This window comes from Eubalaena glacialis, chromosome 9 (assembly GCF_028564815.1).
Source record: "Eubalaena glacialis isolate mEubGla1 chromosome 9, mEubGla1.1.hap2.+ XY, whole genome shotgun sequence".
Classification (NCBI taxonomy): domain Eukaryota; kingdom Metazoa; phylum Chordata; class Mammalia; order Artiodactyla; family Balaenidae; genus Eubalaena; species Eubalaena glacialis.
This window is the reverse complement of record NC_083724.1, coordinates 19,018,778-19,045,518: the sequence shown is the minus strand read 5'-3', so window position 1 is coordinate 19,045,518 and position 26,741 is coordinate 19,018,778. Positions and strand designations below refer to the sequence as shown.

General features: G+C 47.1%; 1 protein-coding gene across 1 annotated transcript in view; it reads left to right on the top strand.

The window, feature by feature from the left end:
• The first annotated feature begins 1,089 nt into the window (after positions 1-1,089).
• Positions 1,090-26,741, top strand: part of PAPPA (pappalysin 1) — a 248,894-nt gene continuing 223,242 nt past the window's right edge. Inside the window, exon 1 of the mRNA XM_061201000.1 lies at positions 1,090-1,510. Within this exon, the coding sequence (XP_061056983.1) occupies positions 1,090-1,510 (421 nt within the window). The remainder of the gene's footprint in view (positions 1,511-26,741) is intronic.

Sequence of the window (26,741 nt, the reverse complement as noted above, 5' to 3'; positions counted from 1 at the left end):
TAACTTTAAGGGAATTCTGAGAGGGAAAAGGAGAAAGGGAGAAAAGGAGAGGAAAGGCAAGAGAAGGGAAAGAAGAAGGGAAAGAGGGAGAGAGAGAAAGAGACAGCATTACAACAAAATCTGAGAATCAAGTTTCAAGACTCTTTATGTGCTATAGAGAAGGATGAGGTTTACCAGCAAAGTGCAAAGGGGATCCTGAGAGAAGAGATAGATTTTTCTCCCGCCAGGAGGAAAAAAAAAGGGGGGGGGGGAGTGAAGGAGGGAAAAAAGCAAGCAAACCAAAACAAAAACAGGAATGTGTGTTTTGAGCAGGAATGAGGAGAGCTGGGAGGACCATAAGGGGGTGTGTACAGAATTTCATTAAATTGTTACTTTAAGATTGTCTTCTTAAAAAAAAAAAAGGAGGGGGTGGAGAAGCGGAGCGAAGGAGGCAAACGGGAAAGTGGAGGAAGGCTGGGTAGCTCGGCCTCTCCAAACTGATTGATTAGTCATGATCCCCGCAGTTTTAACTGGGACTCATTCAATTGGGAAGGTGGAGCGCTCGGGAGCAGATTAGCATACGCTTGTTTACTCATCTTCTGAGGGATTTTTCCCCCCTCTTTCCTTTCATTTTGTGAAGAAGGAGGGAGGGGAGGGGGGACGGGGGGGGGAGAAGGGGGCTGTGGCTTGTGTTATAAAGGACGCAAAAAATAAATAAATTAGAGCATCTTTTGGGGGGAGGGAATTCAGCGGATCAGTGTCTTAGAGGAGCTTTTTTTTTTTAAGAGCGAGAAATCATATAAAATAAAATGAAATAAAACAAGGAGGAAGGCAACCAGCTGTTAGAGGGGGGGAATAAGGCAGATAAAGGAGCGGGGAGAGAAATTAATTGCCAACCAGGAGGAGTTGGGCTGTATTTTTCAAAGGTGGGGGGAGTGGAGCACACACCTTGAGGAGGAAAGCGAGAAAGAAAAGAAAAAAGCAAGTGGACGGGGGGGCTCGCCCAAGAAGGGTGAAGAAGCGAAGAAAGTCGAGGCGCCGAGGCTCCTAAAGCTGGCAGCTCCGGGCGGCGGTGCAGGGGCGAAGGGGGGGCGGGGGGGACCGTCGGACATGCGGCTCTGGAGTTGGGTGCTGCGCCTGGGGCTGCTGAGCGCCGCGCTGGGCTGCGGGCTGGCCGAGCGCCCCCGCCGGGCCCGGAGAGACCCGCGGGCCGGCCGCCCCCCGCGCCCCGCCGCCGGCCCGGCCACCTGCGCCACCCGGGCGGCCCGCGGCCGCCGCGCCTCGCCGCCGCCGCCGCCGCCGCCGCCGCCGGGCGGTGCCTGGGAAGCCGTGCGCGTCCCCCGGCGGCGGCAGCAGCGGGAGACGAGGGGCGCCGCGGAGGAGCCGAGCCCGCCGAGCCGGGCGCTCTATTTCAGCGGGCGAGGCGAGCAGCTGCGCCTGCGGGCCGACCTCGAGCTGCCCCGGGACGCGTTCACGCTGCAAGTGTGGCTGCGAGCGGAGGGGGGCCAGAGCTCTCCGGCGGTGATCACAGGTAGGCGAGGGCGCCCAGGCGGGCGCTGCACCGGCCCTGCGGCCCCAGGGGCGCGCGGGTACTTGGGCGCTGGTGGCGGGATCGTTGGGGGCTGGCGGGTGTGTCTGTGCGGGAGCCGCTGTGCCGGCGGCGCGGCGGCTCCGGGGCGAGCTGCGAGCCTCACTTTGCCCCATCTGCGGAATGGGCGCACTCGGAAGGCGTCTCCGCCTAGGCCCGCTGGAAGAGCGCAGGGAGCGCTCCCGGCCTCCCGGAGACCCGCAGTTGGTGAGGGCTGGTCCCCAGGGAGCCTCGTGCACGTGAACCGTGTTTTGGATGGTGAGAGGTACTGTCTCCGTTTGGGATGGAGGAATGACCCAGTTGGGATGCATGTGAAAAGTGGCTAGGGGACCGTTGATTTCTTTGGCTTTTTAATGGAGGTGACCCTCCCCCTTTACTTGGCCCCGTTACCCTGAAAGCCTACAAGACAAGGTTGTTGTGATCGCCAGGACTTAGAAGTCCTCGAAGTGCCCCCAAAGTTGCTCTGTGGTTGCTGCCTGCCTCTGGGATTCACCCCCTTACCCCAGGCACACACAGACACGCGCACACACACTGCCATCCCATGTCCTCGCTTTCAAAGCCTGTCACTCGGGGCTGGGGTGAGACTTTCCTCACGCACACCCCGCCAGTCCTCCCCCGACTAGGCTGCGAAACGGGGCGCTTTTCTCATTTGGGACTTTTACGAGCCCGTAATGAATTTGAGTTCTCCCTCCTCACCCACCCTCACCCCCCCCCCCGCCCCCCGCCCAACACACACACACACACACCGTTCTACAGCAAAGCCCGTAGTGAAACCGGACACTTTGGGAGGGTTGCAAACCTTAGAAATGCACCAACATCCATTTTTTCCCCCTCCTAATGAATCTGTGGCAATGCCTTTAATAAAACTGGGGGGCGGAGGGGGGCGGCGCTGGAGGAGAGAAGGAAAGTTTTGCCTCTTCTGGCTGGGAGATTCCCTTCCTGCACAAACGATCTTGCCATGTCCTAGGACGTCTCAAAGTGAGAGTAGGGGTTCCCCTTTCGCTGCAGTCAGGAAACGTGTGGAGGCGTTTTGCGATCCCACCCCCTTACACACACTTTCTTAGAAGGGAAAGCTCTGAGTTCTTCCGGCAGTCCGCTTCTTTCTATCTTGGCGTGGACTTTCTCAACCGTTGCGCTAACTCTGTCCTATTTACATCAAGTCCATTTAGAGGACCCAGACTGCTGCTATACGAAGAATATGCCCCCAAAGCTCCCACTCTCCTGCTACCAAGCCGAGAGCTAGAAAGTGACTTTCCCCCATACCTGACGTCATCACATGCTGCTTTTTTTCTTTTTTTTTTTTACTCCCCCCCCTCCCACCCAGGAAGGAGAGGGAAACTGAGCTTATTCACTTTTAGCCCTCAAGCTCTAGTCAGCCAGAGGGGGTTATAATGTAGAGTAGAGGGGAGACGTTATTCATAATAATAATGATGATGATTGTAATTCAGGGCTGTGGTATGTTTACTTCTCTTTCGGAACATAGGAAAAACACAGAGCCTGCAGATTGGAGGGTTTGTTTGTTTGTTTGTTTTAAATGAGTAGATCTGATTTTTCCCAGTCTTTACCTGTCATACCAGTGATTTGGAAGGCTTCTCCTCCAGAGAGGAGAGTGCAGGGTTATATAGGTATCATCAATGAAAAGGTAGTAAATACATTTTTTCAAAAAAAAATATATAGCACCTGGGATTCCACAGGAGCCTGCTTTATAAATGTCTGTAATTCAGACAAGGAGCCTCTCTTCACACACGCTCTTTTGAGGACTCATTCGCTCTCTCACACAAAGATTGTGCAGTAAAATCCTTTAATTGGATGGGGGACGTTAGGTTATTATTGCTTGTATAAAATGCCTGGTCCATTTTATGTGTGGAAATAACATTCCTCTCAAAACGAGGGAAAAAGAAAAAGTCACTGCTGCCGTGTAGCACCAGAAAGCTCAGAGCTTTTCTCCCGAGGATTCTGGTGGATTTTTTTTTTCCCTCCCCTAGTTGAGTCTGAGCCAGATTTGCGGTGTGTAAACACCTGGCCTTGAGCCAGAAAACACTCATTCTGCGTATCCTCCACACGGTACAGACTGTTGGACTAAAAAGAACCTGCTTCTCCTTGAATTAAAAAGCAAACAAACAGAGGTTCTTTGCAGAAGCACTTTTTCAGCTCCTTCCTTCGTGTAAGTTCAGGCTGGGAGAGGCCGGGCCGAGGTGGGCAGTTTGGATGCCGGTGCCAAACCGTGTCCTCCCGCTGCGACCTCGGGTGCCCAGTTTGCTGCCTGACCTCTGCTGGCTCTCTCTGGCTGGGCGTCACCACTTTCGTAGGAATCCCTGGTCACCTATCTTGAGAGAGCAGGCATCTCTCAGCAGGGACCGCGCTGCTATTTCAGGCAGAGGGTTGCTGCCTTGCTGTCAGGCCAGGCTGCCTTACATCACTCTTTGCTGCAGGATTCAATTGGGTTTCGTAAAGGTCTAATTTTATGGCGCTGTTAACCGGGTTTGTCGTCTGGCAGAGGCAGGCCTTGCCGCTCCTGGTAGGCGGGCTATGCTCCCAGATCCGCCTGGGATGCTATTTCTGCCCCGGTTCAAACTTCACTGACACCAGTTCAGACAGGCGCTCGGAGAGGCAAAGGGAAGGAGTGAAGGAGCAGTTTGCTTCTGAAGCTCAGAAAACATGCCTTTTATTTTTTCCAAAAGGGAAGGAGAGAAATATATATAAATACATATATATATATATATATATATTTATATATATTAATAAATAAAAATGGGAAGGCTTATGCAGGCATAAACAAAGCTAAAGTGAGAAAGTGCCTGTGTGCAGGAGTCTGAGGGTTGAAGAGCCCACCAGCGATGGATGGTCTGAGGGTTGAAGAGTCCCTTTAAGGCGATTGTGAAGAGGGTCCTTGGAGGTTACCCAGGCCAGTTCTTCTCCCTTTGGCCGAATAGGGAGACAGAGACGCGGAGAGGGAAGGGATGTGTGCTGGATGACACAGCTCCCCAATGCCAGGAGCTAGGATTTGATCCTGGGCATCCCCGCTTCCAGACCTTACCCGCTACACTGCTGAGAGAATGTGCCTGAGAAGCACTGTCACCTCCGACCCTTCACAGACCCACCACCCAGGCACAGCCCGCAGCCTTGGTGCTCGGCAATTTGGGCTCCCTTTCAAGTCTGGGGGCGGGGGGCTTCCTGACACATCCCTTCGCCTTTGTACCATACCAGGCAGGATCCAGACCCTTGCCCCTCATCCCCAGCTGCCCTCCCCCACCGTACCTCTCCAGTTTGACAGAAAGGGAAAAGAGGAAGAAAAAGAAAACAATAGACCCAATTTGCTGCTCCGTGGAGCAGAGGCCCTGAGCAGCAGTTAATCTTGTTAAAGTTTCTCCTGACCTGTTAGATAAGTGAAATGTGGACCCCACAAGTGCTGCCCTCCTCCCACCCCCAGCCCTCAGTGATCCAGAATCCCTGCTCAGAAGGAGAAAGGGATTTACCTGAATCCCCTCCAGCACCTCCGCTTTCCATGCTTTTTTCTTTTGTTCTAAATGTTGGACTGTTGAGTTTACCGGCTACTCAGAAGAGACTTTTTATTTCCTCCCTTCTGCAGCCCCTACTTCCCGCAACCCAACCAACCCCCCAAAAAGAGTGCCTGCATTTCCGCAACTTCAGAATTGTAACAGGGAAGGCTAGATTTCAACAAGTTCATGTATTAACATGGTTCTCCCCACAACGTTCATAGTGACACCTGGGGTCTAGGATATTGCAATGGTTAGAAGCCAGTTTTAGTAGCTGGGTTACCTCTGCGTGAATCTACCTCTGCCCCTAACTGGTTGTGTGACCTTGGGAGAGTTAACTGATTCCTCTGGGCGTCAGCTTTATCATCTGCAAAGTGAGCATAGCACGAGTACCTGACGCATTACATGAGCTCATACGTGGAAAGTGCTTAGAACTAGACTTGGTGGATAGTAAGCACTCAATAAACTTTGATCTTATTATTGGACATGATTTTCCAATGACCTCAGTCTTGGCTTTATGGACTGAGGACACTTAAAGGCAGGAAGGAAAGCAACTCTTCCTGGGTGCCTCCGAGGTGCCGGGTACTGCCCTTGCCTTGTGTCTGCGAGTTTCACCCTCACAACCGCCCTGGAAGGTGGACGTTGTCACCTCTGTTTTCCAAATGAGGAAACAAAATCTCGGAAAGTTGAAGCGACTTAGTCCAAAGTCCCACGGGCTCTTCCAGTGGACAGAGCCCAGATATGAACTCGAGTCTTAAGTGCCTGTTTCTTTTTCAGCAGTCTTTTTGGAGAGAGAAGGAATGACCCCCATTCCCTTCTTTAGACCTGCTGCAGAATGTCGCCACTCTTTCCTGCATCTCTTTGTGCTGACCATACGCCTACAGATTAAAGGGAATAAGACATGAATCTAAGTCTCACGTGAAGCTCTGGGTTTGACCTAGCAGATCTGTGTTTCTTTTCACGTCAAATTATCAGGCAGACTGGGCTTGGAATTTCTGTTGCCAATGACTTGCTGTGTGATTTGAGTCAAGTCACTTTATCTCTCTATCCCTTGGTTTCCTCCTCTGTAAAATGGGCATAATGATATCAGGACATTGAAGTGGAATAAACAGGCAGAAAGTACCTGGCACAGAGCCAGCTCATATTAGGGATTCAGTCAATGGTAGTTGGATCCAGTAAGTAACCACCTTCCCTTTCCCAATTTGCCAGCTTGACCTTCAGAAAGTAGGACCTGTTTGGGCATTGTTAGGGCTTCCCCTCTTAAGTTGCTGGGGAGTCTATCTAGAGTAGACAGTGTATCTTGGGGAACAGCTGGACCCCTTCAGATCCCTTCCTTGAACTTTGATTTCCTCTTCTTTGACCTATTTGGATGACCCCTTGGTGATAAGAGCCAGAGGAGGTCCAAAACCACTGGACCAATGAATAGGAAAACCAGTTAGCATCCAGAGGGAGAATGCACCCTCAGGAACAGAAGCCAGGCTGGTCATAGTGGGGTCCAGGTCACAGCTGTGTCGTCACATGCCTCTTGCTCCTTCCCCAGACGCCCTCCGACCTTCACGTTCCCCCAGTCAGCCATTCACGTGGACAGATGGGGTAATGGAGGCTGCATTGCCCTTGCCCCTCTACACAGAGGAAGGCAAACTTGAGGCTCAGAGGTGCGGGGCTCAGGAACACGGAATTTGCGTGGTCAGCTGGGAATGGACTGAATCAGGCAGCTCATGGTACAACAGGGAAACTGAGGACCAGTGTCATGCAGGGGCTGAGAACTAAACTGTATTCACAAAGTGCCCCTGTCAAGGTAGCCTGGGAGATTGTTTAGTCCAGTAGCTCCCATCCCTCATAGCACTGAGAATCATCAGCTTTTTAAACATCCTGATGTCCAGGCTGCATCCCCGGGATTCTGACGTCGTGGGTCTGGGGTTGGCCTGGGCACTGGTGTTTTTCAAAGCCTTCTCAGGTAATGTGGAAGGGCCACCAGTGGGGAGAATCACTGATCCAGTCTGATGTCTCCCTGCTCTGCAGGTGGAGAAACTGAGGCCCAAGAGGGGAGTAGCATTTCCTGCTTATCCAGCTGGTTGGTGGCAGAGCTTTGAGAGAACTTTAGCTGTCCCAATTCTGAGTGGCCAAACACCAGAAAGGACCTTTTTTCCATTCCCAATTCCCCTGCTGACCCTAAATGCCTAGGAGCAGGGGGGCAGGGGGTGGGGGGTGGCACTGACATTCCATTTTTCCAAAGCTGGTCCTATATGTGAAGCCACACCCTCTCCTTCTGGTGCCTCCTTTAAAGTGCAGACAGTCCTAGAAGGGGGTAACACATGGAGTTCCATGCATCTGATTTCAAATGCATGTCTCACCGTGCTTGAGAGGGGAGTTTTTTTCTGAGCAGGAATAAGGAGTGTAAAGGAAGGATGGAAGCCCAGCTGTGAGGCATTCCCCACTTTGCCCCGGGCTAGTCCTTCGGAAGTCAGGCAACTGTTCCCTATTATTTCAAACTCCCTCACCTTGAGATCACTGTGAAACCAGCACTGGCTGCAAGGTGTCTTAGATGAGGAAGAGAGATGATTCCCCAAGGACCCCAGGTAGGAGGACCCCCTATATAAGCAGCTTGTTCCTCGTCTACCTATCGCCCAGGACTTAGGAATCTAGCGGGTGCCTGCTTCTCCCCTCACCTGCCGCCCTTTCTCTGGAATTTAATTTCCTTTTCCTCAGTGTCTCTTATCTTTTTTCTTGCTGCACTGAGGACTCTCCTTCATGCCTTGATGCATTTACTGGAAATGCTCAACTCAGAGCTGACTTGTGGGTCTTGGCCCCTTGGCTCCTTTGAAAACCTGGAACTGGGACCTAGGAGCTCTGGGCTCAAGTCCTGGCTTGGTCTCCTGTGAGCTGTGTGACCTGGGGCCTCTGGGGAGAGAGTTTCAGGTGTGGTCACACTCAACATCCGTATCTTGCGGGTTGTCACGGGAACCAGGTGAGACGATGGCAGGAAAAGCTCTAAGCCAAGATCGGAGCCCAGTCCATAGGTCGACAGTGGTTGGAGGATCCAGAGAGTGAGAGATGTGTGGGGTTTGTACAATCAAGGTCATTCCTGGAAAGGCACCTTTATTATCATTATTCACACTGCAAATGATAAACAGTGATCGAATGAGCAAACCTTTTCCTACGCGTGACCTCGCTGGAGTCCTTTGATGTTGGAACTTAACAGGTCTGCCTTACTTGCTGTGTGACCTTGACAACTTAACTGCTCCTCTCTGTGCCTCAGTGTTCTCAGGGTGCACACTGAGGGGTAGCAGTGGAAGAGGGGCTTTCAAACTGTGCCCCACAATCTTAGGAATGCCCTGGGGAGAGGCTGAAGGGGAGCCCTCTGTCTCCCCACATCTTCCCTTCACCTCTTCTGCCTAAACTGTGTGATTCTTCCAGATTTCTTTTGAAGGAATGTGCAAGTTTCTCAGTGACAGAGTCTGAATGGACATGGACTGACATTGTTAACTTTGTTAGGCATCATAACAGTATTGTGATTGTATATTTTTAAAGATCCTAATCTGTTAGAAATGTGTACTGATGTATTTATGGGTAAAATGACGTTATGTCTATTTTGTTTGTTTAAAGTGTTCCAGAAAAAAAAAATAGGATGTTGGGAGGAAGAGTGGTAGATGAAAGAAGATTGGCAGACTGATGATTGTTGAAACCAGGTGACAGAAACGACAGGCTTCAATACTTTTTTGTCTGTCCTTCTGTGTGTGCTTGAAGAATTCCGTCATAAAAAGTTTAAAAGAGTTTGAGAGCCACAGGAAGAGCTGAAGTCTTAGATCCCTACGTCTTCTGTGAGCTGATAGGTTTCCAAATGCATTTCTGCAACTTGGAGCAGGTTAGGGACTCTCCCAAGGTCACACAGAGAATAACTGAAAGTCAGCGTGCAGTCCAGGCTTCTGACACTAGGAGCTCCCTCTGCCCTTCTCTCTGCACACCTGCAAACGCAGGTGACTGACCATCCTGGGAGAGCTTGAGGGGAAGGAAAGGAAGGACAGGAGTCTTAGGAGGGGCATGTCGGAGGGGCAAGTGGCTCTTGCAGCACAATAAGTAGTTTTTGAGTGAGGGCATTCCTTGTTGTGTGGAACCCTTCCACACACTGTGAAGCATTTCACATCCTTGGTTTTGTGCATAGAATCGCCTAGGATCTCCTAATCATTGTGACAATCCAAAACACATTGTGACCATTGACACGCCCAGGCACACACATACACACACTCACTCACATTTCCACATACCCCTATTTCTCATTTTTCTTTCTCCTTATTTCTCTGCATCTCCCATTGCCCTGGAAGCCTTCTAGAACCTTGTAAAGCCTGGTGCGGGCATGGGGGGTGGTGAGCTGCAGTTGACTGATCTCAGAAAGAATTGACACGCTCAGGCAACAGGGGAAAGGAGCATATGTTTACTGAGGAAGTATTTTGTAGTGATTGATGGTAGAACTCAAGAGTCAGAGTGCCTGAGTTTGATTTCCTGATTCTCCCACCTGCCAGTTGTATGACCCTGGGCAAGTTACTTAATATCGCCAAGCTTCACTTTCCCCTCTGTAAAATGCGGATGATACTGGCACCTACTTCATAGGGTTATTTTGAAGATTAACTGGGCCTCCATGTGGAAAATGCTTAGTAATGGAATCTAGACGATGGGTAAGCACCCAGTAAACGTTAACTCATATTGGTTTTATGTGTCCGGCCTCGCTACACATTATTTCTAATTCTCTCAATAACTCTATAAATTAGACATGTTTATCTCCTTTAGCAGAGCCAGGAATTGCCTTTCCCTCCCTCACCACTCAGGAAAGGCTTATTCCTATTATCTTAACGTAAAACAAAAACTAAAATGAAAGGCAAACAGAATAAACATTTCATTGTTTCCTATTACAAAAGCAATGTGTGTTCATTGTAGAGGATCTAAGAAATACAGATTAGAAACAAAGGACAAAGTAAAATTTGTCCATCCCTGCCCAGGCATTCAACAAGTATTTGGTGAGTTTCTGCTACATGCCAGGTACAGTTTTAGGTCCTCAGTACAGAGCAAGGAATAGAAGAAAATATCTCTGACCTCAGGGAGTTTATATTCTGGAGTGGGGGGTTGAGAAGGAGGAGGAGACAGAAGATAAATGAGTGAGCAGATATATCACATAATGTCAGGTGAATGTTTATGAAGAAAAATAAAGTAGAAAAGGGAGGAGGCCTTGGGGCATTGAGCAGGAAGAGCAGTGCGGGGGGGGGGGGTGGGGGTGGGGGGGGTGGGGGGGGATGTCAGGGCCAGGCCAGGTTAGTCCTTAGCTTGCTATGTGACTTTGTGCAACTCACTTTTCTTCTTGGGGCCAGTTTTCCTCATCTGAACAATGGGAGTAAGGAGGAGTGTATCTGTCTTTGTCCTTGAGACCCATCTAGCAGAGATTCCCGAAGATTCTATAAGCCCCGTCAGGACTGTCCTAAGACAGAACTGCAATGTTAGCAGTAGTTCCAGAGTGCAGCTTCCTCCGCTCGGTGGTGCCTGTGCCCCTCAGGGACCAAGTGCCCCCACACACTTCCTGCTTCCTCTCCCCCAGCTACACTCATTCTTTTTTCTTTTTTAATTAATTAATTAATTAATTATATTTATTTATTTATTTATGGCTGTGTTGGGTCCTCGTTTCTGTGCGAGGGCTTTCTCTAGTTGCGGCGAGCGGGGGCCGCTGTTCACTGCGGTGTGCGGGCCTCTCGCTATCGCGGCCTCTCTTGTGGCGGAGCACAGGCTCCAGACGCGCAGGCTCAGTAGTTGTGGCTCACGGGCCCAGCTGCTCCGCGGCATGTGGGATCTTCCCAGACCACGGGCTCGAACCCGTGTCCCCTGCATTGGCAGGCAGATTCTCAACCAGTGCGCCACCAGGGAAGCCCTACACTCATTCTTGAAAAAGGCCATGGTATCCCGTCTTACTAAGGTATCATTGACTGATACCAACCTAGAATGTTGCTCTTCCATGGACATATCTACTTTAATGTCTCCTCAAAAAGCTTCCTATCGAGAAGCAAAGTACCAATGGGTAGAATTTCAGTCAAAGACTGACTGAAGACATTATGTAGGGAATATTGGTACTTCCCAAGAGCTGGAAGCCATCTCGTTAATAATAAGGCTAATATTAGCTGCCATAAATGTTTTCTAAAAACTCACTAAGTGACCTTCCCAGTGATCACATCTTGGCTAATGGTTAGAGTACTCGAATTTCATAATTTCTTACTCTATTGAAGCCATTCCAGTCAAGTTCCTGGACACTGGTGTAAGCCACTGGCCTTTTAGTCATGCTTATCATCTTAATCACGTCACTTCATGATTAAAATACTAAAACTCTTGAGTCTGTAGCCATCTGTTTGCCTATTTTACTTCTGGGAATCCCTAGCACTGTCATCCCCAGATTTTTCTTCCAACAAGAGAAAGAAAATGTTTTCCAGTATCATTTGTCACAAACCCAGGGTCCATAGAACCTGGAAGAGTAGGAGAGGCGACCCTGTGTCAGTTTTGCAGAACCTGAGAAGGTTCCAGGTTCCAGTCCATTTGAAGGGAACAGAGACAGAAACTCTAGGAAGTGTGTGGGGGGGTCACAGCTTGGGATCTGAGTATGTGGGTAGGGGGAGCATATGACTAATTGCAGATCCCTGATCTAATCTTTTGCCTTCAAGAAACTGGTGGTCTAACCTGTACCTATCTCCTTTGTAATCAAGAAACTCTTCCTGTATCTGTCCCACATCCATCTCTTCTTAATTCTTTTTGCTCTATAAACATGAAATGTGGCTGAGCAGAATATAACCAGATGTGTTTGTAAAGAGGGGGTTATTTCCCCCCATGAGATTGGAGATCTTTCAGCTACAAAGGCTGATGAGAGTACAGAGAAAGGTATGATAACAGGCCAATCAGGAACAAGTTGGCCTTGCCCTAAGAGATGCAGAGTACACAGAAAACGTAAAAAGGGAATACATACTCTACTCTGTTTGGTGAAGAAACATTCATGTAAGTCCAAAGAACCAAGGTGTGTGAGAGTCAGAATCTAAACCATTTATTTCAAAGATGAGAAACCAAGGGGTGGTGAAGAAGTGACTTGTCCAAACCAGTGACCTTGCTGGGTAAGATCCTCTGTCTTCTGAGTCTTAGGCCAGGGCTAGGTCTGCTTCTCTCCTGACTTGGCATGCTTTCCCATGGAATAAGTACCATCTCTCTGCTGATGAACATCATTTATCTCCAGACTCTGCTGGACTCTGGATTCGTAGATCCAGCTGTCTACTGGAAATGTCAACCTGCACTTCAGACTCAACATATCCAAAATGGAATTCTCTTTCCTCCAAAATTTCTTCCATCCTCATCTAGTGTCACCTGCTCTAGATATATCTCCCACCATGTTTATTCAGTCATCAATTCCTGTCTATCCTGTCTTCTTAACATTTTTATAGCCAACCTTCCCCCTTCTTAGCTTAGGCCCTCTTCATCTCTTGCTTTGACTATTTCCTTAGTATTGTAAATGCCCACTTCTCTGAGCCTCAACTCCTACACATCCTTCAACTTCCCACAGTCAAATCTTTCTAAAATGCAAATCTGACTCTGCCGCCTCTAGCTATAGACCTTTCAGTAGCACTGGAATTATCTACAGTTCCACCAGATAGATGCCTTAGGCTTTTTTCCCATCATTTTCATTATATAACATACCTCCTAAATCCCCAGGCACCATTTTGCAGGACACTTAAGCCTCTGTAGGATTCTGCTCAATGTTCCCCTCTTCTGGGAAGCCCTTTCTGACTCTTCCCCAAGTATAACTGGTTCCCCCCTTCCCTTATCCATCTGTCTCTACTATACCTTCTGCACACGTTTATCAAAACACCTGGAATTCTTTATCACATTTCATTCTCTGCGTATTTGGGGTCCTCTCAACTTCTCCACTGCCTAGCCAAGTGCCTGGCTTATAAAGAAACTATAGGTATTTTTGTTTAATGAATGCATGACTGGATAAGAGAACCAGCTAAATTTCTAATGATTCTGGGAGAAAGAGCTTGGGCATGTTGCATTACGTAACCCAAAGCACATGACCTGGCCCGTGCGTCACACTCAAAAACATTACACAGTGGTTAATTCCATTTCCCCTTGAGCAGAGAAGTCAGAAGGGAAAAGATATCTGGCCTTCCAAAATGGGTGGGGTGGGGGGGGGCAGTGTATTTAAATGCCTCCTCAACTCACATTTTGGCCTTTCTAATCCAAGCCACGTTTTAGCCTTGGTCTTGCCCTCTCAGCCCTTCGCCTGTTTGCAAAGCATTTGTTTTGTGTGTGAACTGCAGCACATAATCCCAAGCTTTGCTCTCCTCTCAGATTTCACCCCTTTCCCCTTATCAGGTTCTTTTCAGGTCTCGAGTGTCCTGGCAGTCATATCTGTTGCCTGCGTTTTCATCCATTTCCCTCCTTTCTGATCAGCGGGCCTTCTTCCCCTCTGCTTCCCTTGATCTTGTGAGACCTTGTGGTGACCTCAGGATCTGGAATCCTCTATCCGCTGTTTATGTACCCTTGGGGGAGAGCACGCATTCTCAGCAGTAATAAGAGTAATAAAAGCAGCTAGCTTATAATGAGCACTTACTATGTTCTGGCACTGTGCTGAGTGCTACACTTTGGACCCGTTGAATTAGGTTTAGAAAGTGACATGACTTGCTAAAGGCCTCACAGCTTAAGAATGGTGGAACTGGGGTTCAAGTCAAGGCCAGTTTAATTTTATCTCTATCCACAAGGCCTAGTGCATTGCTTAGAATACAGTAGCTGTTCAGTAAATGTTCCATGAGAGGGTGAATATATGAGTAAATGATGAATGGATAGATGGGTGGTTGGATGGATGGATGATGGTACCCCCACTGGCTGATGCAAACATCTAGAGACTGTAGAACAAAAGGGGAAGGAATGGAGGGAGAGAGAGATGGAAGAAAAGTTGGAATGAACATTATAAGACTTTAAAGAGATTGGCTAAGAAATCTCTTTGTTGTGCAGAATATATTTTATTTGCCAGTGACTTTTGAGCAAACAGACCATTTATGTCCACCAGAGCATTTCCCAGTCTACCAGGAGATAATACACTTTCAAAGATTCTCTCTGCCAAAAACATTTCTGGATTCCTCTTTCGGGAATCAAAGCCTGGGGCATATTCCCCCAAATTTTCTCAAAGGAAATACACTGTCACCCTTTGAGGATGGACCTGATACATTCTGAACCAGTGTGGGACCTGTGCAGGTAATCATGCTGCATGAACTATGGGGTTCTGAGCAGAAGAATGACTCTGGAGTTAACAAGGCTGATTTGTGATGTGCTCTCATTGGAGCCGATTAGGCCTCTGTAGAGCCAGTGGTAAGCTCTCAGGATGACCCCTTTACAGAACAGCCCCACTGGGCTGATTAGAGCTGATCTGCTAGAAACAAATATGGTGTCTTGTTCATCCCTTTCCCAAGACATTAGTTTGCTTTTTAAAATCTGCTCAGTTTATAGATGGAGAAACTGAGATCCAGGCAAGTTAACTTGTTAAATTAAGCTAAATTGAGTTGAGTAAGGTTAAGCAGCAAACTGGTAGCAAAATTGAAACTAGAATTCAGATCTCTTGACTCCCAAATCAGTGCTTTTTCCACTGGACCACTTTGTTTTCCTCTACAGTGTTGGATGATGGTTACATCTGTGGGTTCACAGCAGCGAGCTTATTAGAAAATGTCGTACAGCTGTTTATTAACTTTTCTTAAGTATTTCTTACGTGACAAACCTCTGTCTTAGGCATTCTGTGAAGTTCAGTAGTAAATGGCAGTTTATTTAGAGAGGTAAACCTCCTTTCTTTCCTTCCTTCCTTCCTTCCTTCTTTCATTCCTTCCTTCCTTCCTTCCTCCCACCCACCCATTTATCCATCCATCCATCTATCCATCTATTTGATAGATAATTATTGAGCAATCTTTATGTCTTTGTGTATTACACATCAACCAAGGAAATGGGGATTAAAAAGAAGAACAGGGCACAGTTCCATCCCTTGAGGAACTCCCAGTCCTAGTGGCAGAAGCAGACTGGTAAACAGATACATGACATGGTAACTGCTATAACTAAGCAATTAATAGAGTCCTGGAAGAGCACAGAGGCAGAAAAACTGTGTTGTTGCACACCCGTGTTTATTATGGGGGCTATAATGTGCTCTGAGATTTCAGAGGCATAAGAGATCCCTTCCACCTGGAACGGTTGGAGAATTGTTCACGAACAATGAACATGTTCATGTACGTGTAGTGTGTGCCTTGCCCTGCATGTGGATATACCATGCATGCCATTTTAAATGTAGAGACACAAATCAAAGTAGAACAATAAACACTTTTTGATTCATGTCTCAGCTGAGGACATTGACCTAGAGTAGCTTTTAGGAGTATGACACTAGGAAATGATTGGACAATTCAATCTGTCACCACCCGAATCCAATCCAACAGCCCCTTATTGCATTTATCACTCTGTTGTGGTGCCTTCATGCTTGTCTGTCTTTCTCCACTTGTCTCCAAGCTCCTTAGGAGCAGAGACCATTTCTGTCTTCATCCCTGCTTTATTCCTACCTGTCGCACAGTACCAGCCGTGCCAGTGGTGCTTGGTAAACTTTGTTAAATGAATTGGAGATGGCTCCAAATAAGGGAGAAAAGAGGGTGATTGAAAGTGGGTGCTGTGAAGGAAAGGTGCTTTGAGAAATGCTATGAGCCTTAGGAAGGACCAAGCAATGTGGGCAAATATGTTATGAATGATATTAGCCATTCGATATGGCTCTGGTTTCTCTGAGCTGACCCGCTACCTGTATATATTCTTCCCACCTTTCCCTATTCCTGAGCCTCCCTTCTTCCTACTGAGCCAGCCAGTGTACCATTCTGTTGGTTTTAAGTCCTTTTGCCCATGGTTCTCTCTCAGCTGCTCCAATCCCATCCCTGGAGAGAGCTGCTAAAGAAGCAGGCGCAGTTGTGTGGGATGTGCCCATGCTGTTCCTGCAACCCTCACCTGTGCCTTGGAGACCTCCCAGAGGATATGAAAGCAGAGTGATGGCGAGCATCACGCGTGCCGTGCTCAGTGCAGCTTCCCAGGGCCTGGCACGTTGCTGGGGTTCAGCAGATACTTGAGTGAACTTCTGGATGAATAGATGCTGTAAGTTTGCAATGCATCTGGTCCAGTCTGCTCAGTTCACAGATGGAGAGACCCTGATTTCCAGAGCAGGCAAGGAAATGATCCCAAGTTCCATTCCAAATTCCGGACAGAGAAGGACTGGAGTCCAGTCCTCCTGACCATTCCTTCTTTCCTGCCATATTGTCCTGGAATTTGGGCCCAGCTCTCTTGAACTTGGTCACAAAGATTTCAGATCATTGAATCCTATAGTTGGATAGGGCCCAAACTATCCTTTTTACAGCTGGGAAGTCTAAAGTCCAAAGAGCGGAAGAGATTAGACCACCCCAAGGCTTCCAAAAAAAATTTTAAAAGAACTCTATGTGTCTCCATAGAGTCAACAAATATGTAGTATATGCCCAATACTCTTAGAGTTGCAGCACGGAGCAAGACAGAGCAGGTCCCTGCCCTCATGGACTTTCTGTTCTTGTGAGGAGAGAAAGACAATAAACAGGAAAACAATTGTAAGGGCTTGTATATTAATAGTGACAAGTGATAGAAGTGGGTGCTATGGAGAATGACTGGAGTTGAAGAACATCTCTGTAGGTGACCGAGCTGTAGCTTGAACGACAGATGGGGAGGAACAAGCTATATGAAAAGACAAGTGAAGAGAGTTCCAGAGTTCCAGAGAGAGAGAGAGAGAGAGAGAGCCGGAAGAGGTAACACATAGACCATGAGGCAGGACAAGCTCAGGATGTTGAAGGAGCAGATATTCAAGCCATTGGGAGTCATGTGTGTCTGGAGCTAAAGGCAGCCCACGTCATGGAACGTGGATTTTAATCTAGATGAACTAGGCAGTTATCAGAGTTTCAAACAAAGAAGTTACAGGATCTGGTGTATGTTTTCCAAAGATCACTCTGACCTCTATGTGGAAAATGAATGGCATGAGACCAAGAGTAGAATCTCAATTATACCACTATTGTGGTGTGAATTGATTGTTGATATTATTACTTTAGTTATGACTTAGTGTTTTGATTGAGATCGTTACCATTTCCTTACTAGTATCATTACCAACTACAATACCTGAATAGCACTAATATTTGAGATCAATAGAGGAGGTGGGGGGTTCCTTGCACTTTGTTCCAGGAGGACTTGAAGAGATTTGTGAACCCCAAGACATTTTCTGTAAAAATTTGAGGCTGTGCACATTTTTCTGGGGAGAGGGTCGAAAGTTTTCATCACTTTCTAAAAGGGGTCTATGGCCCCCAAATGATGACTTAAATGCCTAAAAGAAGGGGACATATGCGGTAATTTCCTGAAGCCTGGTCCCAGCTCTAAAATCTGAACATTCTAGGAGATCTGTGAAAATGAGAATGTTGATGTGGAGTTGTCATATCAGACTGAGGAATTGCACTTTCCTTCATCTGTACCCTTGCTGGAGTAAATAGAATTGGGGACTTTTTTCCCCCTGAGGAGTAGTTTATTCCTTAGAAATATAATCTACAGCTTTGTTTATTCAAACTCTGGTCTCTGAGTTTCTCTGAGTTTTAAACTAGGCAAGTTCACTTCAACTGTGGCCTTAGGTGGTCCTGATCATAATTATTCACTGTGGATTTTACCCATGAATCTGTGAATCCAAATATCCATCTACTCGTCCATCCATCCAATCATCATCCAACCATCCACCCACCTACCCTTCTTCCCTCCCTCGCTTCCTTCCTTTTCCCTTCGTCCTTCTCTCCCTTCTTTTCTCCCTTCCTCCCTCCCTCCCTCCCTCTCTCCCTCTTTACCTCCTCCATACTTTGATCTCTCCATCAACCCATGCCCTCACCAATCTATTCTCCCATCCATGTAACCTTCTATTACCAGGCTCTATGCTAGGGCTAGGGCAAGAGTTAGGAGACTCCAGTTCTTATTCTTCTGCCACTGTGAGTCCTTGAAAAAAATCTCCTGAGAAACCTCCATTGCACCCTTCACTTCTACTAGAGTACATTTTGTAAACCTCACTTCAGAAGCTGAAAACTGCTTTGAGAAAATTAGCTGTGCCTGCTTAGTTACATAATTATAAGTATTTCCAGTAGAGCTCCGAGTCTGGGTCTAGACTCCTGGAGGCTTCTTTATCAACACTAATATTTTAGATCAATAACAGATTCTACCCTTGGGTCAGCAGGTAGTGGGAAACCAATAGAGAATGTGAAATAGAGGCAGGGCTCCTTGGGAAAGGACAGGCTTTATAAAGGGAACAGAAAAGGGAACTAACCGTCACCTAGCTCCTGGGACTCTCTTTGCCCACAAACCCCAAAGCCCTGGTATAGTGATTCTGAGCTTTCATGATCCGTGTGTGCCCCTGGATGCATGATGTAGCAGGAAGCCCTCGTGGCATGGGGTTGTTTCAGTTTCCGAAGCATTCGACATGTACCTATCATATTCCCACTCGCCTTGTAAAACAAGCATTTTCATTTAATACAGTGAGGTCTTTGTATTCTCAACAACAAACACATGGTCTAAGGCGCGCGGACACAACCTGCCTTTTTCTCTAACACTCTCCCCCTCACCCGACTCTGTCCACCCTTACAAAGCCCAGCGTCAGCAGAAATATCTGTTTACAAACAAGGGCTCCCAGATAACAGTATCAGTAGCTCAAACAAACCTCTAAAACACGCCCCCAACTCTGTCCTTGGAATCCCTGTGAACAGGGTATATCCCTGGCAGCAGCTTTTGTGGAAGGCTTCCTGCCTTTCCATCTTTCCATCTGTCTTCATGTCTGGCTTCTCTGTCTCCTTCTACTTATTCATTAAAACCGTGAGGATCCTGGACTGCAGAGGCAGTTGGATGCTGGTTTGGGCCTCATGGATATTTGGAAAACAGAGCCGCGACAGGGAGTGGCTTGAGAACAGCAAGGCAGACCCACACACATCCAGCCTGCCGTGTCATCTGAAGCAGAAGCTGATTGAAGAAGGATTATTAGTTGGGTGGATATGATAGTCACATGATGATCATACAGCTCTAGATCATTTTTCTAGGATTATCAGCAACTGAAGCAATTCTTTTGTTACTCTCTCAAACTTGAGTCTACTATAGCTCCCTATTACCTACACATGGTAATGATAATAGCTAACATATTTAGCACGTAATATGTGCCAGACACTGTTCTGAGGAGTTTGCATGTATTAACTCTTTAATCCTCACAAGGACCCTTTGATATAGATACTATTATAATCCCAGTTTTCCATATAAGAGAACTGAGATATGGGAAAGTTAAGTGACTTGCCGAAGGTCACACAGCAAGTACTGGGTAGAATTAGTCCCCAGAATCCAGGTTCTAACCATTCCTCCACAAACCTCTCTAGATCAGGTCAGAATTCCTTAGCCTCACATTCAACTTCCTCCTCAGACATTGTTTCCTACCATAACATTTCCTAGTTCCTTATGTCAGGGGTCCTCAGCCTCAGCACAGGTGACATTTTGGAATGGATTATTCTTTGTTGTGGCAGTTTGTCCCGTACATCGTAAAATGTTTAGCGGCATCCCTGGCCTCTACCCACTAGATGCAGGAGCAGCTCCCCACCACCCCCAGCTGTGGTGATCCAAAATGTCTGCAGGAACATCACCACATATTCACTGGTTGAGAACAGTTGTCTTACATGGACTCTTCTGATTAAACAGAATTATCTGGTGTTCTTAGAACACTCTTCCCACCTCCATGCTTTTTCACATTTAGTTTCCCCCTTGACCTTGCAGGGTCCTTGGCCTCCTCACCATCAGTCTTTTCTCTATTCCAGAGTCAGTTCCTCAACATCTTTTACAGCCAGAGAGGAAATACTAGCCTGTCTGGGTTACTGATCTGCTTGTTTTTATGGTTTTCTGTTTAAAAAAATGGTCACCGATTCCAAACTTTCTATTTAAAATCCCCTGAAGATTCCACAGGAGTCTTGAATTAAAAGCTCAGTTCATTCCATGCATTCAACAATTGTTTATTGGCTCTACCTTGTGTCAGGTCCCAGGCTAAGCACTCAGAGTATGAATTCACAGGAGGTACAATACCTGCACCTCAAGAGTTTATGTGATAGGCTATCAGAGGTGGAGAAGAACTTAGAGATTCTCCTAGTTGAGTAGATGAGGGAACCAAGCCCCGGAAGGTAGATGATATTTCATCAAGGTCAATTAGAGACCAAGCTCAAGCCTGAGCTAGATCATTCTCCACCTAGCGGAATAAAATTTAAATTCTGAAGTCCCAGGCAGCAGCTAAATACCATTTATCCATCTGGAGTTTTAAAGACGTCCTTTGAGTCATAATTTATGGTTTTCTAGCAGATAGCAAAACAATAGAAAATTCATATCTGAAAAGTCTATCAGCCCTCTTTTCAAAATTTTGCTTACATTCCATGCTTTTCATGATAAGTCTTTAAGGCTGAATGGCTCCAGACTGCCAGTGAGCACTGGGCAGGGAGTCCTGAGATAGGAGTCCTCGTTCTTTCAGCTCTGTGGCCCTATCGATAAGAGCATCATGAAATCGCTAGCTAATGATCCCTACCCCCATGGACTCTCTTTCTCAAAACCCACCAGTGATTCCCTATTGTCTATGGAATAAACTTCAGATCTCTTGGCATGGCATTCGCAGCCCTTTGCAATCGAGCCTTAGACGCCCCTCGCTATCCCATTTCCCTTTATGTGCACCCTCAGTTCCATCAAAAGCAGATGTCTTCTTCGTCTCCAGAGTCATCTTCCGGTGACTTCACAGCTCTTGCCTTTGCTCATCCTTCATCTTCTGTTAGAAGGTCTTTGCCCAGCCTCCTCCCCGCCGCCACCGAATTCCTGTTCCTTGTGCAAGCTCAGTTCTTGTGTCACTAGTCCAAGAAAACTTCCCGGAGCCTCCTTGTCTGATTCAAGTGTTCCCTCCGCTGAGCTCTTTGGCTTATACCTCTACTAGAACTTACTCTATTATGCTTTCTTTATTTATAGTTAAAAACTCCTTCTCGTCCTCATGTAGTCAGTTTTCCCCGGCTGGGCAGCATAATTCAGAACTTAAGTGTGTGAACCCTTGAGACTAATTGCCTGGGTTTGAATCCCATCTCTGTCATTTGCCAGTGAGTTACTCAGGCTTGGGCAAGTTAGTTGGGCTTCTCTGAGTATCATTTTTCTCATCTGTAAAATGGAGATGACAATACCTCCCTGCTCGGATTACTGTGAAGGGTACCTGAGCTACTCCACGCAAAGAGCTAAGCATGGTGCCTGGCACGCAGCAAGGGCTTAGCAAACATCAGCTATCACTGCCCTCCCTGCTTTGGAGAGTAATTCCGGATGGCACCAGCCCGGCAGAGCAGGGATCTGCCTGTCTGGCCGCGTCCCTTCCTTATCTCCCTTCGCCATCTCTCTCCCTGAAAGGCTCACCCCGGGCTGGGTGGCCGGATGAGGTGATGGCAGGCTCGCCCCAGAGAGGAGCTTTTGTTTCCAGAGCTCAACCCATACTGTCTGGGGTGCGTTTTTACATAACTTGCTGTGGGCCTCTGTCACTTACGAAATTTACATCATTTGACTCGCCCATGTGGGAATCTTCCCCATCCCTTTGAGCTCCTTGGATTGGCTGCAGGTGCTCCATGCCTCCTCCGATGCTATTCTGTAGATGCGGACCCATCTTTTGTAGGCATGGACCCAAGGCCGACTCATCCATTAGCTGCAATTGGCACAGTGCCTGAGGTCCACAGTACTTTCAAGGGGCCCATAAAAATGGCTTAATTTCTTTTAAAATCAGAAGAAAAAAGCTAATACAATAATAATATATATGTAATAATGAATCCACCCTCTTGATAATATATATCTTTATACCAATACAATCATAAAATATAATTATGTATATTTAGAGAGGAAGGAAAAAGTCCCCGGGGCCCATGAAAGTCATGATCCTACCCTGAATGAAAGGAATTTGCCCAAGATCAATAGTACCTTAGTGGCAAATCAGGACAAACGTTCATGTCTCATCACTCCCAATTTAGAAATCTTTTCCCTGTGTTTAAGAAAAGCCCTGGAAGTGATTTCACCACAGTCTTCTTTCACAGCTGAGAAAAGGAGGCCAGAGAAAGCACGACTTGCCTCAGGTCACACAGCCTAGTCATATGGCAAACGGCTTTCCCGACTTTTTTTTTTATACTTTTTATTTTTGGGGGCGCATCAGGTCTTAGTTGCGGCATGCCGGGATCTTTCGTTGTGGCGCGGGCTTCTCTCTAGTTGTGACGCGTGGGTTCCAGGGCACATGGGCTCTGTCGTTTGCCGCACGCAGGCTCTCTAGCTGACGCTCTCTAGTTGAGGCTCAGTAGTTGTGGTGGTCAGGCTTAGTTGCCCCACAGCATGTGGGATCTTAGTTCCCCGAGCAGGGATGGAACCCGCGTCCCCTGCATTGGAAGGTGGATTCTTTACCACTGAACCACCAGGGAACTCCCCTTTCCTGACTTCTTGTTGCTCTTTTTAGTATTTTACACAGCCAACCTAATGCCCACCCATGCCAACCTCCTGTTAGATGGATGGAAAATTTGAGGGCCAGGAAGTAGAGGGGCTTAACCCAGTGTCACAAGGATGCCTATCCTGCCTCCAAGTCAGGACTGTTACTCTGGTACTATAAAGATGGGTCCAAACCTCAAAATCTTCAAATTGGGTTTCTTCACAAGTCTTGGCATATATTTCATTTGTTCATTAATTGGTTCATTCACTCACTCATTCATCCATTCAACAAATGTTTATTGAAGACTTATGTCCTAAGCACCCTGTGAAGGCTCTAGATTCAGAGTGGTAAACAGATGTGTACTCTTTACCCTCTCAGAACCTCACTTTCCCCACTTGTGTGAGAAGAATCACAGTTTCTTAGAGAGTTCTGGGAGAAGCAAATGAAATAATTAAGATCCTTTGTACACTTTAAAACTCCAAAGAGTGTTAAGAATGCTTCCTGTATTGTTATAATTGACAGAGTGTATAATTAATATGGAGAAGATTAAAACATTGACTGTAGGAGGAAATAGATACTTAATTAAAAAATAATTTCTGCTTATGATTATCCATACACAACATAAGACATTGGTTAAGCATCTGGCTTTGGAGTCAGAGAGCTGGGTTCTAATCCTATTTGTGTTATTACAAGTCAAGTGACCTTTGCCCAGTCAATGCAACTCTGAGTCTCAGTTTCCTCACCCATAAAATGGGACCAAGAGAACTTATCTCGTAGGTAGTTGTAATAATCCAATGAGATGATGCACATAAAGTTCTTGGCTTTGAACATGGCACATCATCAATGGTGGCTCTATTTATTTCTCAGTAGGTTCATGTGGCTTGGAGTGGCATTAGAACAAATCAGAGTAATGATCCTAGGGATAATGTAAAGAAGCAGGTGTGGTAATAATAGGTCTTCGTAATTGCATAGTATCAACTCTTATTGTATCTATGTTGCCTCAACAGAAGGCCTGGCATTAGCATTAGGGAACAGCAGGTCTCTCACCAGAGAGTATAGCTCAGTGCCTCGAATGTCTAGCCAGGGCTTGATACAGTGGATGCCCGGTGAATATGTGTTTAAAGAATCGGTGAATGGATAGATTAATAAATCAGGCAGGACTCAGGGATGTTGATTTATGGAAAAGAAGAGCCAAGGGTTACACGATGGAAAGCCTCAGACACCTCTAGGCTCTCTTGGGGTAAAGGGTACTGAATAACTCTGTGGGTTCCTGCAATCCAGATCCTGCACCACCGGGTGGAAAGGAAAGGGAGCTGATTTTGGCTCACTCTAGGTGAGCACTGAGAAATGCCCAAAGGTGCAAAGGCCTTCTTCAGGTGATCAGCAGTTCTCTGGTTCTGGAAATATGCACAGTCTCTTGTAGAGATGTACAGGTGATTCAAGCAGGAGGTTGGGTGGTAAAGGTCATGTAATGACTTTTAAGGGAACCTCCAGTCCTGACTATGCCCGATTCCATGAATGTGAAGAGTAAGGGCTTGGGGCTGCTGTGAAGTGTGAGGGTGGCCGGAGGCTTCCGTCTTGACAGTTTTCTGGGAAGCAGTGCCATTGCCTCTTAGGGTCGGTGAGTGAGCAGGGAGAGCCTGTAAGTCCTCAAATCATTGAAAAGACCAAAGGTTAGGCGCCCTTCTCCAGGGCAGCTCCAACATCAGCACCGCTGAGTCCACCAGGGGCTGGTTCGTGCGACAGTAACTTTTGAGGGTGAACAGATGAAAATGCGTGACTCTTCCTCCTCCTCCTCTCTTCCTATCCTCTTCATCCTCTACCCCCACCTCCTCCTCTTTCTTCTTTGTCTTTTTCTCCCTCTCCTCCTCCCACTTCCTTTTTTTCAAGTTGATATGCACCAATTTCGATGACAGTGTGTGAAAAAGAGAGCGATGAACAGGTCTCTATTTCAGAGGACAGTGTCAGAAAGGTTAACGTTTAACAGCACAGAAGAAGAGGGGAAAAAAATGTTCCCAATTCTGAGGAAAAGGAACAGCCGTTTCTTATTAATACTAATTTAGAAAGTGTAGCTAGCATTTATCATGTGCTATGCAAATGAGTATTTGTATTCTTGTACTAAATCCTTAAAATGTCACTATGCCTTAAGTACTGTTATTATCAGTTTACAGTTGAGGAAATTATCAGGGAGGTGAAGGGATTTTGCCCGAGGCTACATAGCTAACAAGCAGCAGAGCTGGGGACTCCACAGTACAAGTGCTTAATGCTTGTTATGTTGCCAGAGCCCATGTACATTCATTATCTCATTAGTTACCCCTACAACCAGCAGAGGTAGATAGTATCATCCCCATTTTACAGATGAGAAGACTAATACAAGGAGAGATGCCTTGACTTTCCCAAGTCACACAGCTAGTGAATGGCAGAGCCAGCATTTGAATGTACATCCTTTGGTCTCTAAAACCCTGACCATTCTATTTACACAGAGCCTGATTCCATGTGAGCAAAGGAGGCCGACTGGCGAGGAAAGATCCAGAGGGAAACACAGGTGCACCTTGAGCCCTTAAGAGCACTTTGCCATCCCAAGCACATTATATAAGTCTGTGTATTAATACAGCAAATGGATTTTTAGGAGCCCTTAGACATATTCTTGTCAACCTTGCCTTACATCTGAATGGCCTTAAATAGTTTACAAGGAAGTATGCATACATTTATCTCCTTTCTCTCTCAAAAAAGACCTTTGAAGTATATAGGATAAGACTTTTTAACCCCTGGAATACACATGGGAAAACAGGCTCAGAGAGCTGAATGAGCTCATCCAAGGTCACACAGCTAGTAGAAGAGTGAGTGTCAGGGGTTTTTCAGGTAATGGTTCCCAGCAGGGAATAAAAAAGAACACAGGCAGAGAGCAGACACGGATGCTACCATGGATGCCGGTCATGCTGTTCCTCCTGGTCCTGCAAAGGCAGATGTGGCCCCACCTATTCACCTGCACGGCCAACACACAGGAGGCACCTGAGCTAATCCTGACCTGGTGAATTGCTCCAAAGGGTCACTCTTGATGCTCCAGCCTCTCTCACACCAGGAGACAGGGATGTCCAGAACTCAGTAGAGTGTGGATAAGCCTCCAGCCAGGTGTTGATATGATTTATTCCAAGCCCCCTCCTTCCACCGAGCCTAAGAGCAACCCTTTGAGGCAAGGTGGGCCCGGAGTGATGAGGGTGCTGAGGAGTAGCCCCTCAGGTGCCCACCTCGGTGACGTCTCAGCCCTCCTCCGAATGCCTGGTGCTGCCGAGTCCTCCAGGGTCGTCTTGGTGGTCCTCCCCCACAACTGAACCAAGTGTGGGGACCATGGGTGTACTTAACCCAAATCTGTCTGTTTTAATCACCCTCTTCTAGACAGATAAAAGCTTTCCATAGGATTGCTCTCTCAAGCATTTCTCTGTGGCTTTGATAGCAGCCATTAAATTATAGAAGGGAAAACAAAATGAAACAAAACAAAAAAAGGACCAGCTCCAACCTTTAGCTTTTAATTTTTTTTAGCCTCCTGAAAGAAACCAGATTGTTGACCTAAATTCCCCCCTTTCATCCCCACATCCTCTCACCTCTGCTCGTATTCCCCTGGCTGATGTTCCGCAGCTAGTGGACATCCTTAAGTTGGAGGGCCTGAAATGGCCTTCCTTTCCCTCCTCCCCCTGCTCCTCCATTACCTTACATCTCCCACAGTAGGAACCAAGGCTGGGACGTCTGAAGGACTTGCGATCTCAGAGTCTCAGGGAGTCTGAGATGGAAGGGACCTTTGGGGCCATCTGATGCAACCCTCCTATTTCACAGGCAGGGTTTGACGATGCCCTGGGAGGGGGGGTTGCTGCTTGCCCATCGACCCACAGCAGTGAAGTGGCAGAGCTGGAACACAAGAACCTTGACCGTGGGCTAAGAGTTTCTCCCATTGAAGGAAAGCATCCTGGAAGAGAGCTCTGGCTTTAGAGCCAGCCCGCCTGTGATTCCAGTGCTCTCTAGCTGGGATCCTTGGAGGGAAATCACTTAGCTTCTCTGCACCTGTTTCCTTCTCTGTCAAAAGAATATCAGTAAAGCCCACTTCACCTGGTTA